This window comes from Miniopterus natalensis, chromosome 20 (genome assembly GCF_054644295.1).
Source record: "Miniopterus natalensis isolate mMinNat1 chromosome 20, mMinNat1.hap1, whole genome shotgun sequence".
Taxonomy (NCBI): domain Eukaryota; kingdom Metazoa; phylum Chordata; class Mammalia; order Chiroptera; family Miniopteridae; genus Miniopterus; species Miniopterus natalensis.
Window position 1 is genome coordinate 19,681,385 of NC_142100.1, and position 17,109 is coordinate 19,698,493.

General features: G+C 48.8%; 1 protein-coding gene across 2 annotated transcripts; it reads right to left on the reverse strand.

Annotated features, from left to right (window-relative positions):
* Positions 1-200: 200 nt before the first annotated feature.
* KCTD10 (potassium channel tetramerization domain containing 10) lies at positions 201-17,053 on the reverse strand. 2 transcript variants are annotated; one of them, XM_016208756.2, is made up of 7 exons: positions 16,999-17,053; positions 11,005-11,218; positions 7,741-7,910; positions 4,548-4,637; positions 4,201-4,253; positions 3,737-3,932; positions 201-2,970 (listed from the first exon to the last, which is right to left on the reverse strand). In XM_016208756.2, exons 1-7 carry the CDS (start codon positions 16,999-17,001, stop codon positions 2,746-2,748), a joined length of 951 nt encoding a protein of 316 aa, XP_016064242.1. In that variant the 5' UTR covers positions 17,002-17,053; the 3' UTR covers positions 201-2,745. The 2 variants fall into 2 exon arrangements, with proteins under 2 accessions (XP_016064242.1, XP_016064241.1); XM_016208755.2 differs by having other exon boundaries at positions 4,548-4,634; positions 16,999-17,049.
* Positions 17,054-17,109: the final 56 nt, after the last annotated feature.

A 17,109-nucleotide genomic window follows, 5' to 3' on the forward strand; every position in this document is an offset into this window, starting at 1 on the left:
ATTCATTTTGCTTTTTAAGAAGCCCAGTTTCTGCCCCAGACTTCCTTTCAGCGCTTAAATTCAGGCGATACAGAGAAATGACTCAGCGCCTCCACCCCGAGCAACTTCAAGGTGGTAAAGCAGGAGGTGGTCTGTCTGCCTCACTCCAGTGGCTTCACTATGCTGGGTGTCTCTGAAAAGACCCAGAAAACTGCCTTAAGTAGAAGCATTAGATGACTTTTATTTTACATACGTTCACAAATGCTTGTACAACACAGTGACTACTTCTAAAGCTTACAGCATTTTTTTTTAATAGCACAGAGAAACAAAGCTTAGTGACACACAGATGTGTAGAGAGCACAGACTCCAGGGGTCAGGGCTGAGTGTTCACCATGGGCCCTGAACAGCCACTGTAAGGTACAGACATACATAGGCAGGGGGCCGGGGACCTGCACAGCGACCAGCCTGCTAAGCCGCTGGAGGAAGGGACAGGAGAGGCTATACCAGGGACTGGACTCGGGCACAGGCCCCCAGTCACCACAATCTGATGGCGTAGTTGAAAAGACAACTTGATTACAAGGGACCAAAAGCTGTTTCTTTTTTCATTGTAAGCTATTATGATGTAATAAAACTTTACTGAATCTTAGGCCAGTGTTTTACTTGGACAGCTCTTAAGCGTAAATACTGACTTATGCAGCACTAAGGGCAAACAAAAGAAAAATCAGTTCTTTTGTTTAGGGTATGTTTGATGACAGCTGGACCAGCCAATGCTTTGCCAGCTCCTGGCCAGATGCAGCAGCACGAATCTGGAATGTTTCAGGGACCTCTCCTATCCCAGGGAAGCAAAGACTCAAAACCACAAACGCAAGTTGGAGGAAGAGTGGGGGAGGGAGGGAGGAAGAGGGGGACACTGCCAGAAACACGAGATCATAAGGTGTAGAAGCCCAAACAAATCAGAATGTTCTACAAATGCAATCTCCGTGTAAACATTTAAAAACAATGTATTTGATGGCTTTCCATTCCTACAGGAAACATCACTTTAACTTTCTAGAAAAGTTCAACCCAAACAGTATAAAATATTTAAGAAACATTTTTAAGCCCCCCTTTCTTAGCACATAATAAAATCCAAACGGCCTCATATGAACGTTTCCCACACAGCCGTTTGAAAGCATCAGCCCAGTACTTGATTTCTGGGTTCAGTCATGATTGTTTGAAAGGTTTATTGGAGGCTTGGCTACAAAATAAAGGCATACAACTGTCGCAAGGAGGGCAGTGTGTACAAAGTCGAAGCTGTAAAAACCATTTCAAAATATAAACTCGTTTTTTTTGGAATACATTGTGTCAGAGGCTGCCCATGTTAATACCTTTGGTATAAAACAGTACGTTTCCCTTGAAAAGCGGACAAAACCCATCCATCACCTTACACACATTCATATCACCTTGAAACTACTCTATCTAGTCTAGTCTCAATCACCCATATTAGTCACATCTCACTTCTGTCCCTTGACAGGCGCAGAGGAGACTGGGAGGTAGGTAACCGAGAACATCCACCCCAGGCGAGCACCACCAGGGCCCCGCAAGCACACATCCCCATCAACAGTCGCACACGTCCCTTAAACCAAATGAACATGGACACTAACTGGACCCGGAAGGATCTTCACATCCTCTCACTGCTCACTGATGGCCACTCCATACTGTGTCAAAATCGGAGGCAAAGACACCAAGGGATCTCCAGGCGATGGCTAAGTTTACAGCAGGCAAACTGCCCCGAGACTGCTGGTATGAGTGGTGGTCCAGCATGGACGACAGGCTGGGAGGAAGAGCCTGAGGCCATACTGGATTTCTAAGCAAAGGCAGGCACCTACTTGCGGCAGTAAGCCCAGCTTAACAGGGAAGGGGGCCGAGGGGAAAGGAATGGGTCCCTGGGCTTGTGAGCTACGCCTGTAACCAGGCCAGATGGCTTTCCTGGAATGCAGTGAGTCAACAAGGAGGGCAAGTGGAGGGGCAGAAGTCAGGGAAGCCAGGAACAGGGCTGAGCAGCTCTGCCCTTAGCCAGATGTGTGGGGGGCCCAAGAAGTAGCAGACCTCAGACCAGCCAAGGTAGCAACAGGCTTCCCCCTAAACAGAGCCAGGTATCTAGAACTAAACAACAACTTAGAGGCACAAAGGAGACCAGGTCCCATCTCCACTGCTACAAGCCGCCATTATTTACCAGTAAGCTCTGGGCATGAAATCCTGCAGAATGGACTTCTAGCAAAGCCGTGTCTGGAGACAGTGCCAGGTGGATTTGCAGGAACCAGCCAGTGTGCTGGGTGGGATTAGGAAATATGGAGCCTGAAGACACCCCCTGGTGGCCACCAGCTGCAGGATCCCTCTCAGAGCTGTCAAACTGAATCCCAAAGACAACGCCATCCAAGAAGCTCAAACAGGTAGTCAACATCCACAAAAATAAATACTGCAAATAAGAGTCCTCACGTACACGTCATTCCCATTCACACTTTTCCTCTGAGAACCCAGTAAGCCTGGCTCCGAGGCTTCTGAAGTTCTCACAGAAAGTAGAGCCCTTGGACACAGCTCGTCAGCAACATGGGAGCATTCGCCTGGGTACAAATCAATTCACCTTGTCGAGAAATATCAAAATAATCATCTGGCTTGTTACAAAAGTATCTCCAGACTCCAGGGAAAGTGGAAGGTGCCTGGGAGCCTGCATAGGATCTGAGTGCAGAGCAGGGAGGAGAGGAGGAGGGCTCAGGTCCGCTTGCCTGCTCACTGGTGGAGGTGGGCGCGGTCATCGGGCCGCTTGATGTGGATCCGCCGCACGCGCTCTATGCGTTCCCGCTCCCGCTCCTCGTCTTCGTCCAGGTGGTGGGAGCGCCCAGCTGCCCCACCTGTGGCCTCCAGGAGTGCATTGTCAGGTCCCCGGCCATCCTGGGCCTCATACAGCAAAATATTCAGGGTCTCCTCATAAATTCGGGCCTCAGGGAACTCCACCTGCGTCCCCCATGAAATACAGGGCAGGTAAGTGAGCATCGTACATGGCCTACAACCTCTACCGCCACCCAGCACTCAGGCTAAGTCAGGCCCCTGGGCTTCCATTTAAGCCCAAGGAGAACAAGTAAACAGAGGATCTACTGGGAGTCCAGTTCAATTAGCAGGGCACCAGGTCTGTAAAGGCACCTTGCAGCATGATTTAGCCCTGCAGGACGGCACAGAGACAGAAGTCATGGGAGAGGTCAAGTGTATTGGTTTGGAGTGGGTGATATAAAAATGGGCCCACAGAGTCCACATCAGTCAGGGGGACATGTGCTTGGAAGGAAGCCAACAAGGGTGGGAGCTAAGGAATGCGGAGCAGGCCCCCTGAGGGCGGAGGGCTGCTCCGGGTCAGTGGGTAAGTAGCAGGTCATGACTAGAAAGCCAAGGTCAAGATCTTGAAGGGAGCCCTGTTCCTCTGATGATCAGGATGGGACGGGGCCTTGATGGTGGGAAACGTGTTGCATGAAGGGAAAACGCGCATGGCAGTGTTGGTCAGTGAAGACCGGAGACAGTGCTAGTGGCGGGCTACAGAGTAAACACTCAGGGGAAGGAGCCTAGATGCAGTAGGACTGCCTCTGCTTGCCGAGCGTCATAAAAGGAATGCCATTCTGATTCTTTGAGACCTACGCTTGGGCCCTCCCAGGGCCCAAAAGACAATGAGAGCTGTACAAGTCCAAACGCCAGACTAGCCCTGTAGAACCATCCACCCAGGGCCGGCCCTCACCTTGGTCTGTTTCTTCTCGGTGGCGTAGACGATGGAGGTACAGCAGACCTCCGCTATCTTCCGGCCCTGGCCGTAGAAGGACCAGCAGCAGATTTCATCCCCAATGACGTCCTTTATGAACAGGACTCTCCCGTTGAAGCGCAGAGAGAGCTTATCGAAGAGCTCAATGTTTTTCAACATGTTGTCGTCAGAATTGCTGCAAAAGAGCGTGTGATCAGGTGAGCACGAGCCGGAGGTAACTGCTAACGGGTATAGGGTTTCTTTGGAGGTGACGGCTGCACAACTCTGGGAATAGACTAAAAACTAATGAATTACATACTTTAAAAGGGTGGGTTTTATGGTACATGGGAATTATAGCTCCCATCTGGCATCTTCCTTTCTTTCCATCTACCTAGCTGGGCCCGGCGGGTGGGCGCAAAGGCTTTCCTAGTGAGTATGGATGTCACTTCTAGCTGCCGCCTTACCTGGTATATGAGTACTTGTTGTTACTTCTGTTGTAGAGTAACTTCACGGCTGGCTGTGGGTTGTTTGAAAAAAGGAAGAAGAGGATTAGTTGGAGAGCAGATGCAATAAAAGCTGGTTTCCCATAGGGCTGGGCCCTGCCACCAGGCCGAAGAGGCAGAAAGCACAGCTCGCTGGCTGGGGTGGGACCCAAGAGCAAGGAACACAAGATGACCCACAGGTTCCCACTCTCAACTCTTTCTCAGGTCTTCCTCTGGCAATTACACAGGTTTTCATTTCCAAACCTATTCAGAAGAACTCTATCATCTCTGATAGCAAAAAGAATGCCACGAGGGTGCCTCCAACATACCTTATTTGAAGTCGCTATAAGTTTCTGTTCTTCTTTGGATGAGGTGATAACAGGAACTTTGCAGAAAGGCTCATAAGCATCTTTGTTCTGCTGGAACAAAACATGCTTTCAGCCGAGGAGGCCTGCCCTGCACTGGATGGTTTAAGCTGGCCTGCTGGGCAAAGGCAGGCTCCGGCGAGGTCAGGTGGGCAGTCATGGGTGGGAAGAGAGGAGAATTCTTACCACCAGTGAGTTAGGATGGGGGGACGACCAGGAGCCAAATTCTCCAGCAAGTCTGCTCTTGGCCAGGGCTGTTGTTATATGCCAGGTGCTCAGTAAATACTAGCAATGATGACACATTTCCACAGCCTAGGGAACCACTCAAACATAAACCCTAAACATGGCAGATGAAATACGACTGCATCAAAGCTCCTAAAACCCCATAGCAATGACTGCAGAAGAATAAAAAAAGGATAAGCCCATAAGAAAAGAAACAGTGAGAGAAGTGAAGTCAGCAGACAAAAAGATATAAAAAATTCGAGGCTAGAGAACAGATCCCAGATGAGTGATAACCAAGGAGGAGGAGACAGCTGGAACCTAAGTCAGCAGGGGGGAAAGAATCCTGGAGATTTTCAAAGAACAGCTCACAGGGCAAAAGGAGAGGATCGCCTGCCAGGTGGCAAGAGCACCGGAGAGACCCCCGGATGGAGTCCCTTCCCCAGCCTGGCAAGAGAAAGGTCCATGTTCCTGGAGTGCTTTATACAGGGCTGAGTTGCTATTCTGAAAACAGAGGGACTAAGTGAATAGTCTACACCCCCACCGGCCCCCTTCCCCCCTTCAGATCCCAGAGGGCAGTGAGTCAGGCTGATCCCCTCCAGGCAAGAGTGGAGGATTCCTCCACCGGAAACTGACCTCCAAAAAATGGCCTACAGATATGACACTGGGGGTTCCTACTGGAAAGTGAGCCTGTCATTCACCACTGAAGCCCACTGGACAACAAGGACCACCCACACGCATAGAGCTTTTCAGAGCCTCATTCTTAAATTTCAACAGGCCAAGGATCATCAGATGATATGTGCAAAGCCTGTCAAACATGAGATCAAAGAGAAAAGGTAAGGGAAGGAGTCAGACAAGGAAAGCAGCAGAAAGAAAACTTTGAATACCAGCATCACCGGACAGATGACAGCAGATATTGTGACCTATGAAACAAGACTGCGCCCTATGAAACATTGTATCCTATGAAACAAGACTGCATCCTATGAAACAAGATTGCACCCTGTGAAACATTGTATCCTATGAGACAAGACTGCATCCTATGAAACAAGATTGCACCCTATGAAACATTGTATCCTATGAAACAAGACTGCATCCTATGAAACAAGATTGCGACCTATGAAACAACATTGCATCCTATGAAACAATATTTTGTCCTATGAAACAGTATCAGCCTGCTATATAAACAAGAGCATGAGAAAACAAGGAAAGGCTCTTGGAAGTTAGAAATGTGACAGCAAAAGTAAAAAACTCAATAAAAGGGTTGAAAAAAATAAAATGGGGGGAAAAATAAAAACAAACAAAATAAAACCTCTGAGAAAGTAGAACAGGAAGATAACAGTGACAGAAACTGGGAGGTCAGTCTTGGAAGTTTAACCTCAGACTAATGAAAACCACATACAGGAAACCCGAAGGGCCTGTCTCCAAGACAAAGACGAATCAGATTCACCAATGGGCCTGTACCTACCGACAGGAAACTAAGCTTTCCGAGATCTTAGGGCTGAACTAGGGATGTGCACGTAGAAAACCATGTAAGCAAAACGAGGAAGCAACTACCAACTCTGGGAAAAGTTACACTAGAAAGAAAATAGCCTACACTCTGTGGCTCAACTGTTAACAGCACAGACATCCCAATGTAAACTCTGAATACCAATTTAGCGAAACTGTGATAACCTATACTGGTAAACAGGAGAAAACACATGTGTATGTAAGTTTGGCAGTGGTTGGGGATGGTGGCAGTGCATGAGCTAAATTTAAATTTTCTATTGTAATCCTGTAGATAATGTTGAAAACTGAAATATCAATAAATAATATAATAAGTATGAAAACAAGTAACTGCTGAAAGAATTAAAAGAGGCTGCCTGGGGTGTGAGGGGAAAAGGGCATATACACTGGTGTTTTTTTTTAAATTATCTTTTATTTTTTTGTATGTTTTTATTGATTTCAGAGAGAGGAAGGGAGAGGGAGAGATAGATAGGAACATCAATAATGAGAGAGAGTCACTGATTGGTGGCCTCCTGCACACCCCCTACTGGGGATGGAGCCTGCAACCCAGGTGTGTGCCCTGACTGGGAATCAAACTGTGACCACCTGGTTCATAGGTCGATGCTCAACCACTTAGCCATGCAGGCCGGGCTATAGTGCTTTTTTGACAACCACCACATATACTATGTGACTTCTTAAATGATATACATGTATTACTTAAATACACATAAAAATGAAATAAAAACACTAAAGTAAAGGCTACAACATTTGGTTAGATTTCCAGTGAATTTACAGACTCTCAGGGCAGAGGTGGTGTGTGGAAGTAGTTCCTTGAGGAGCAAGGCATTGTGGGTGCTGGTCCAATGGAGACAGACATGTGGCTTGGGAAAGACCCAAATAAGAGCTTCACTTATACAGATCCAATTCCTAGGACAACCCAAAGGGACTCTTGTGATTCTCTGCCATGCTGGAACTTTGACATAAATGGCCACTGGCTATGTCTGGAAGCATTCTGGTTTTACAGGGACTTTGCTGTCACTACACTTGACCCTGATGTTCCTGTCCCAGGTCCAGCTGAGGCAGGAGGGGTGTCTGGGTCTGCAGAGACTATGCTAGGCTCCCAACGATAACTCATGGGGTGAGAATAAGTCCCAAGATGGGACTAGAAAACAGATGAAGTATTACGACCCATGGCTAAAGGGTTTCAATGTACACGCAAGATGACCCAACACCATGCAGACTGAAATAAACCACAAAGTAGTCAGGTGACCTACACATTACAGAAAAGCCTCTTGGGGGTCACTCTGACCAAGGGGAGAGGCTCCAGGGTTAACTCATAAACTCTCACAAGAGGTCAATGAGGTAGGAAGTGCCCCATTTTGCAGAGGGGACAAGTGAAGAAGGCAGGTAGGTCTGGGGCCTCCCTACCCTTATGGGAAAAAAGGGCGATGCCTACTTGCAGGGCTGCCTGGCACTCCTCCACCAGGCCCTGGACCAGGTAGTACTTGGCTTCTGCCAGCAGCTCCTCGATCTCCCGGCGGCTCTCGGGCAAGGAGACTGCCCCGTCGCGAAGGTAGTTGAGTATCGTACCAAAGTGCTTCCCGCAGCGGTCAATGAGGATCCAGCCTGCAGTGGGAGGAGGAGGGAAAGGGCTCGTTACACAGGCACTCCTCCCTGGGAAGGCCCCGAGGAGAGCTGGGGTGTCTCCTGGCTCCCTTCACCTCCAGGGAAAGCAGGACCACACAGGGCGACACCACCAAAGGGCTAACTAGGCCCTGCCTGGGCAGCAAGGTCACAGCCTCAGAACTTGCTGGCTGGAAACCACCATACCTGGCCTCATCTGGTCTCAGGCTCTTACTGTCTATCACAGCTGTGGTTTCCTAAGTGGGGAAAATAATCCCCAATTAGGGCAGACCTGACACCAATGTGCGGCCTAGGGTCAAACCCTGGCTATGAGGAAGGAGAGGTATATCCATGACCCTGACGTGTCTGCTGGTCGTTATCTCAACCCTTCTTTCTACAATTGAGAAAACAAAGTATGGACTTAGTATCTGTCACATAGGTCAGAAGCCTCTGGGGGCCTTCAGCAGGCAGGATGAATGCGTGCAGGTGGGCAGGGCTGAGGGCCTATCAAAGAGCAGTGCCCTACCCACTTCGGGTGTTGGGGAAGGAGGGAGGGGTCTTCCTGCTCCAGCCTAGAGTGGCCAGGCAGAAATGCGGGCCCAGGGCTGTGTGAGCCTCTGATGTTCCAAGCAAAGCCAAAACTGCAGATTTTTGTGAAATCTCCTGATTTTTAAAAAATGCTAAACTAGTTTTTTTAAACCTATCATTAACCCATTTATAAGGCAATCGAAACACATCTGCAGGCTGCACTGGGCCTGCGAGCCCCCAGCTTGCAACCTCTACCCTGGAGCTAGGGCTTTTCTTCCAACAAGCTGACGCAATGAGGAAAGACAGCGTTATCTTCCCAGCAGGTCTTTAGGAGGGAGGCTCATCCCCTGAACTTTCCACAGATGAAAACTTTCCACAGAGGCCCAGAGAGGTTCGGTGATATTCCCAAGCTGGGGAGGCAGAACTAGACCACAAAGAACAAACATAGGAAAACTATTTTAGGGGAATTGGGAAGGCGGGTGAGAAGAAAAGTAGAACCTCAGTCCTTAAGAGAAATGGCAACCATCTCAGCCAAGCTGCTCCAGGGAGAAAACGACCCCATTCTGTCTTTGCATGGACAACTCAGCTACTTGGAAAGCGTGGGGGCCCCTGAAATCAATTACTCAAGTGACTTCAGTTACTCTGGACTGTCACAGAGTTTCCATAAACGAACAGGCGGACCGTCACACTGGGCTCTGGCTCAAGAATGCCGTCAGGAAATGCTTGTGGCAAAGGAATCATACTTTAGACAAATAAGGGCAAAGGAGCCAGGCGCATTCTCCCTGAGGTTTCAATTAGCATTTTGACTTCAAAGTATTTTAGTTGCTTTCAAAGCAGGAATCTATCCCTTTGAAACAGCCTCTCACACAGAAAAGCAAAAGGAAGTCAAGCTCGTGGGGAGTCTTTCCTGCTGTCACAGAGCACACAGGCCATTTAGGAAAGCTGTACACATCAGGGCAGCCTGGGGTCCGGTGGTCCCTTCAACAGGCTGGAGATCTTCCAGGAAGTGAGGGGAAAGGACATCCTCTCGCAGCTCTTTAGAACCTCAGTAGGTCCCCTGGTACCACTCCCATACATCTCCCAATTCAGGGACAAAGGAGCTTAAGGGCTCTGTCTCTTTTGGGATGAGCACTAGGCCACCAGGGCGGGGGCTTTCAAGGAGAGGAGGCTTCCTCTTTGCTTCTGAAGCAACTCAGCGCTTTTCCTGAGCCCCACCGAGGCTGGGTAGGGTAGAAGAAAAACCACAACAATCCTGGGTTCTTCGATAAGGTCAGTTTCCTCCTGCAGCTGGGGTGCCATTGTCTGGATTTCCACAAATACTCTGGGCAATGCTGGGTGTGGTACAGCAAAGGAGAACCTCCCACTCATAAAAAGCTTTTTTTTTTTTTCTTTTTGAGTGAGACAGAAGGCAGTTCTGGAAAGCCGAGTTCATGGGAAGCCCAGAGAAGAGGAACTGCAGCCCTGAAGCCTGGCTTCTCCAGGATGCAGAGAGAAACACCCCAACTAGTGACAGCCACGCTTCGGCCTTTTTAGGACCATAGAATGTACTATGCACGCCAGGCTTAGGACCCCCATCTCACCTACTGTGTCAAAACTTGCCCACCCTCTCAGGATCCAGTCCCTGGGCAGGCAGGGGCATCGGCATGGAGGCCAGCCTCAGAAACAGGTAAGCTGGGTCAAGCCAGGCTGTGGTCTAGCCTGGTCTCAAGCAATCTCAGGCCAAGGAATGTAAACCACATGGGATCTGCCCCCTATGCCCAGCCAGGTAAGGACGTCCCCCTTTGTTAGGCACTCTTTGGTCAGGTGGATAGGAAGAGGTTATAGTAAGATGATTTTAGACAAATCTTTGCCTTTTAACTAACATGACTTTCCACATGAAAAAGAAAAAGAGAATGGAATATACATAGTATACTGAATACTTACTATGAGCTAACAGCCCATGAGGTGGGTATCACTGTGCCCATTTATTCCATCAGATGGGTAAAATGAGACATCAACAGGTTAGCCACCTTGATTAGGATCGCCAGCTACTACATGGGGAGCTGTGACTCAATTCCAGGTCTCTGAGTCTTTGTTATGACCCCATCTTAGGAGGACAAGTGTGCAGAGAAAAGGCTCATGACTCACACTTGAGTTTCACTCTAAAGTCAGAGACTCATTGCTGTGCCAACAGGAAGGGAACCAACTAGGGTAGCTACTCCAGCCTCCATTTAACAGAGCTGAGGCCTGGAGCGGGAAAGTGACTTTTCTCAAAGTCACACTGCAAATCGACAACTTCACCAAGCAAATCAACAATGAAGTCAAGACTGTGAGTACCATCCAGCCAACTCCTACTTATCTTCAGATCTCAGCTTAAATGTCACTTCCTCCAGGAAGCGCCCCCTGACCACACACCCCAGACGAGATTTAGTCTCCCTGTTAGTCATTCTCAAGGTTCCCTGAACACCATGAAACTGAGCACAACTCAAGACCTGTAGCTGTGTGGACAACTGCCCATTTCCTGGCGGTTCTCTGAGCTAGAATGAAGCCCTTGACAGGCGCGTCCCCAGCACCTTGAGGGTGGGCTTACCTTCACTGTCGGTGAGCACTTCCATCCGCCCACTGAACATGGCTTTCAGCATCGTGTCCTGCTTGGTCAGCGTCTGCATGGTGGTGTAGTAGAGGGCACCCCCCACGTTCAGTTTGACATACTTGGAGCTGGGGCTTGTACCCTTGAAGGAAGTGGTGCGGGTAGCAGCTGCTGGCACCGCTGAGCTCACCACGCTTTCTCCTGACATCTCTTCCTGCCAGGGAGAAGACACAGGGTCACCAGGGTCACAGTACCAGGCCCGGGTTACTTCTGAAAGCCACTGGGCTGAATCTGGCCTCCAGATGTGTTCTGCTTAGTCCAAGTATACACTGCATTTAAAACAGACTTGACTCAGCATTGACAGCTCAGGAGCGTTCATAGAAAAGAATCCGATTTCTGGCTTCTCTTAAAATCTGAGGCCAACTTGGCCAACTTGACCAGTAGGGCAGCAGCTGGTAGGAGTTGGGGTACAGGTTTCCCCCAGGCAAGGGGCATGTATTCCCCACTCTGCCCCAAACTCCACCCAGATGGCCTCATACCCTGACCTCACCTGCTGACCCTGTAGGTACAACTCTGCCACTAACTCTTGTGTTATGAGGACTTCCTTTCTGCCCACTACCCAAACAAACACTGGCCGCAGCCGAAGCAGTGCCCAGGTCTCTCTTCCCTTATTGCCACGCACACTGAAGAGCCAGAAGTGCCACCTCTCAGATGAATGACAGATGGAATATGCTTTCATGAAGGTGAGTAGGATCCCAACTACCACTCCTAATACTTCCTATAGAAAAAAGGTGTTTCTGAGGACTAAACAACAGACATGAAACCTCTTGGAAACAAGTTATTGCAAAATGAGAGACTTCCTGTGCTAGCACTGCCCAAAACAAGATCTGATGACTGTCTCTGTAACAACACTGCCAGCTCTTATGCCCATACCGGAGAAATGAATGTAGTGTCCAGATTTAAGCAGGCACAGGAAAGGAGACTGGGACCTGGCACATGAGTACTCAAAAACACTTCCTGAATTAATCGGTAGAATTCTACAGCTGGAGAAGATGCCCAAGAGTGGGTTGAATCTTGACTGAATGTGGGGCAGAGCACTGACAGCGGGGCCCCTGACAGACCTGGCCTGATACCACATCTGGGCCTTGGTGTTCCCAATGAACGTGAGCCATTCCACAGCGCATCAGGTTAGACAAGGCCACTCAGAGGCGGATGGATCAAGGACATACAGACCACTCCATGATTGGCTCAACACAGACAAACACAAGAACATTGTCAAAGACACAAAAATGACCAAACATCCTCTTATCCTGGCTAATATCCTGCTACTTCTTTACCAATTAGAGCTTTAGCCCCATTCCATTTTTCTGCGTTCAAAACAGGAATTACTGAGGCCCAATCACAGAATAAGCCCTGCTTCCTGACAGCATCCAGCGCAGGGCAAGGCCCCACTTCTCTGAATCCTCCCCAGACCAGTCAAGGCCAGCCCAGAGTTGCCCCAGAGCTGTCCCTCGAAGCATCAAGAAAATAAACAACTCTGACTACAAGTGTGCTCCTGGTGGTACTGGCTAGAGGGGACTGAGACACAAAACTTTTAAAAACACCCTGATGCTGAAAAAGAGTTGTTTTTAAAAATTCTTTATGCCTTTCTATCTTTTACAGATCTCCCACAATGAACTTGTATTATTATATTTATAATTGCTAAAACACAAATGTTATTTTTTCATTGGAATATAATGGGTGACAACCTGCCTTCAATTGGTAAGAGCAGAAGCAATGGCCTGGAGCCCACACACTGGGAGACTCACGTCAGAGCCTGCAGAGTAGCAGAGAGAAAGAATGGCCTCTGGAAAGACAAGTGTTTCCTCAACAAACAGTTTCTGCTTCATCCAGTGAAAACGCCACAAGGAGGCAAGTTTTCAAAAGCTCAGGCTTAGCTCACCTGGGGTCTCTGTGGCCTGATGCCAAACATCAAAGAAAAGAGGCCACAAAGAAATGGTGACCCCTCCCTTCTAGCTTTCCTTTGAAATCAGTCTGGAGACCAGACACTAACAGTTATCACAACCCCCCCCCCCCCCCCCCCGCAAAATCTCTTTGTTCATGGGATGACAGCTTATAGGAATAAAGAATTTCTAAAAACTTTGAAGATTTGGGGCGGGGGGGGGGGGGCTTACAGTGTGATTTTATTGGTGTGTGTGTAGGGGAGACTTAGTAAGGAAAATTTGCTCCAAAATGGAAATACTTTTTAAAGCACCCTTTTCAGATCTAAACTTACAGAAAAATAAATTTTGTAAGGCACCTACTATGAAACAGACAATACATTTGCTCTCCAATACATTTTTAAAGATAATTTGCATATAATGAAGCATATTTTAAGTGTACAGTTTGAAGAGTTTTGGTCAACAGCTGCATCTGTGTAGCTCACCCTGACCCCCGACTCCAATCAAGAAAGAGAACATTCCTGTAGCTCCAGAAAGCCCGTGTGCCCCTTTCCCATGCCTCCCTCCCAGAAGACACCACTGCTTTCATTTCTACCACCACACACAACCACTTAAAATCTAAGCAATGCCGGAAGACAGCTATGGTGGTTTCCATTCTGTGAATTTGGATACATGGCCCACAGCTCTGTCACTTCCCAAAGTGAGTTGGTGACGAAGCAAGTGAAGGCTGTGAGCAAGTCCTACCTGGCCTTGAGCCTACGTTTTTATCAATGGTCATGTTTAGTATGTACAGAGCTATGACCACATAAATTGAGAAAGGAGGGCCCCTTCTTTAGAAAATACAAAAAAAGCCCTGAAAAGATAGGAGGCAATATGTGGCTAAGCATTTGGGTTTGGAAGTCAGACCTGAATTTAATCCCCAGCCTTGCTGTTTACCAGCTGTGGGAGCCTAGGTGGGTCATCTGAGTTTAGCGGGTCTATCAACTGGGGACAACAGCAGTGCCTGCCTCCCAGGACTGCTGTGAGGGCTGCCACAGAACACTCAGCACAATCCCTGGCTCAGGGCAAACACTCAAATGATGACTATTTGAGAATGCTCTCAAAGTCTCAAATTATCTTCTCTTTGGAGACTAGTTCCAGCTCTATTGACATCCGACTGAATTACTAAGAGATCTAAATTGAGACTCCAGAATAGACAAAGAAAGCTCTGAACCTTTCCAGAGCCCACTGCTCCAAAGGTCGGCCACCCTCAATACTAGAAGAGGCCCTAGGAAAGAAGGTTCTGGCTGTGTTCACGTCCCAGAGCCCAAGTTGCAGTTAGCTGAGGACACAAAGCAGGAAACAATGGGCCTCTCGCAGCAAACCTCTTCACAGAGGACTCACCAGCCATCCTGCTTTTTAATTTGTCTCAAAGGTTTGATTTCATTTTTAATGAGGTTAGGGAGGTGGGACAGGAGAGTGCAAAGTTGGTTACAAGAAACAGAGAGGTAATTAATACGGGAGGTATTGGTTACTGATTCCATTCAATCAGAAAAGGGGTTTATTCCAGTTAGATGGATAAGTCAAGGCTTCTCTCTTTTCCATCTGCCCTGAGTATACTATTGCTGATTCTAAACAGTGGCCCTGGCACTTGGTTGACCATGGAAATCCCCTGGGGAACATGAAATAATACTGATGCCTGGGTCCTACCCATGGAAATTCTGATGTAACTGGTCTGGAGTTGTGGCGTGGGCAACAGAAATTTTAAAAGTCCCCCAGGTAATTCCAATGTGCAGCCAGGATTTCAACCCACTGTTCTAAAAAGTTCGGTATGCCTTTATCAGGCTACAATTAACTTCGGGGCCCTGGAGAAGCATCCCAACCTTGGTGAATTCCTGACCATAGATGAAAACAAACCAAAGCATCATAAACAAAAGCAAGCCCCTAGTTCACAGCTTCAGAGCCACAAACAGGAAGCAACTGTATGCGTGCTTAAAAAATAAAAGTCAGCTGAAGGGGGAAAAATGTTGACTTGAAAGGAGACTCAGGCAGGTATAACAGGAAAAAAGGCACCACCTGTAGATGGTTTCTGTATGACTCTCTGTAGAACTGTCTATCTTGTATGTGTGTTGGGGGAAATACATGTGGAAGGTTTGATCAAGGGTTCGGTAAACCTGGATGGCAGTTCAGTTTCACTACTTCCTATGCGATGTTCAGATAAGTGATTAACTGAGCCTGTTTCCTAACTTGCAAATGAAGGTAAAGCCATAATCTTCATAATAACCCCCAGGGAATGAATGTTCAAGTACTTGGCACCTGATCCTTCGTGTTTTCCTTCTGCCCCTTAAGCTCTCCTTAAAACCAGAGATCACAGCCCTGGCTGCACTAGAATTACCTGGGGATGCTTAAAAAGTTCTAACGCATGGGCTTCACCCCAGAACAAGTAACGAAATTTGGGGAGGGGGAAGGAGGAGCATGGCAGCTCAGAAACCAGAGTTTAAAAAAAGCTCTTTAGGCGATTCTAATGTATGGCCAGAGCTGAGAACCACAAAGTTAAGATGTGTCTTTAACCAGCTAGATCTAAGAGTCACTGCTTTGATGCTAATTATACAACTTCCTCTGAGCTGAGGACATTTCTGCAACTCAGAAAAGTCTGTGGTTCCATTTCAACCAAACTAAATTCAATCAGCCACCTAAGTGTAGCATTATTTTCCATCCAAAACCTACAGGACAGCTACTGCCGAATTACATTCTCTTCCTGTGTTTGGCACACAAATTACTGACCTGTAACTCTCAACCGTCTAGTGGGAATAATGTCATCAACCCCACTTTCTAGGGGAGAAAATTAAAAAATCAGAACTATTAAGGTCCTCTGACTCCCACTATCATGTCCATTTTATTATATAACCCTAATAGAAGAAATCATTGCTTTACTTCCCTGCAGAGGTTGTTAGCACAGGTTCCTGGGGCCCACCCTGGGCAGATCCAACAGTCTGTGGTAGGACTTGAAAATGTGGCCATTTCTAACACATCCAGCTGATGCCGCTCATCTGGGGACCACAGTTTCAGAACCTCGGGTTGAACGCCTTCTTCCCCTCAGGTGGTCTCCTAATTTTACTCAAAATAGAGCAGACCCAACTCACACGCAGGGCTGACTCAATTTTTCTCCAGCCGCGTCGTTGGGACTGATCTTTCCTAAGGACTGCACTTTCTAGAGACGACGCTGGCAAACACGTAAAAAGAGGGTCCGGGCTGAACTTTCTGCTCACTGCCATCCAGGGACATAGAGCTACTCAAGGAAGGGACTCCTGGAGGAACCCGAGCGCACAGAAACTTCCCACAGCTGGGAAGGCTGCCTGCGAGACATCCCCAACCTACCTGGGGCCTCAACGCAAGTGGCTAGATAGGTACCCAGGCACCAGGCAGGGCGCGGGACTCCGTGGCCAGGTACCCCGACCTCAGGCCCCTGGCATCGCTCCGGGAGCTCGGGGCGCAGAGCCGCCCGCCTCCCTCCCCTTCCCCCCGCCCGCCGGCGAGCTCACAGCACCTGGAAGCCCCTTCCCCAGCCCCCCCCCAAACCCACGACTCCAGTTACAACTTCCCACCACCCCAAACTCTCCGCGCCCAGGAATCCCACTTCGTCTTCTCATACCCTACCCATTCTCCTTCACAACTCCCCCAACCCTAATTTTCCACCCCAAAAGTCAGTCTTCGATGACATCTCTTTGTTCGCTTCACAACCACCACCAATTCCCATTTCTAACAAAGCACTCAAGTCTCTGAGACATCCCCCCCACACACACTTACCCACTCACCCACCTATCTACTCCCCAAGCCCACACGCCCTCTCCCGGATTTCCAACAGCCGGGGACCCCCGCCCCCTGCAAATTCTCCACCCAGTGCCCTTCCCCCACCCCCGGCCTCGCCCCCGTCGTATTCCCCAAGCTCCCTCTTCCCTATGGCGACAGACCCCTCTCACACCCCCTCCTGCCGGGCCTCTCCCCCGCTGAGGTGGCTTTGCCCCGCTCTCCCCGCCGCCCAGAGCTCCCAGTCGGTGGGCACCGCCCTCCTTACCATGAAAAGTCGGAGGACGCCGGAGTCTCCAAACCCGGACTGAGAGAGGCAGGAAACACCCAGCTCGCGTGAGCCAGGGGTGGAGGCGGGGTCGGGGCGGGGACTTCCGCT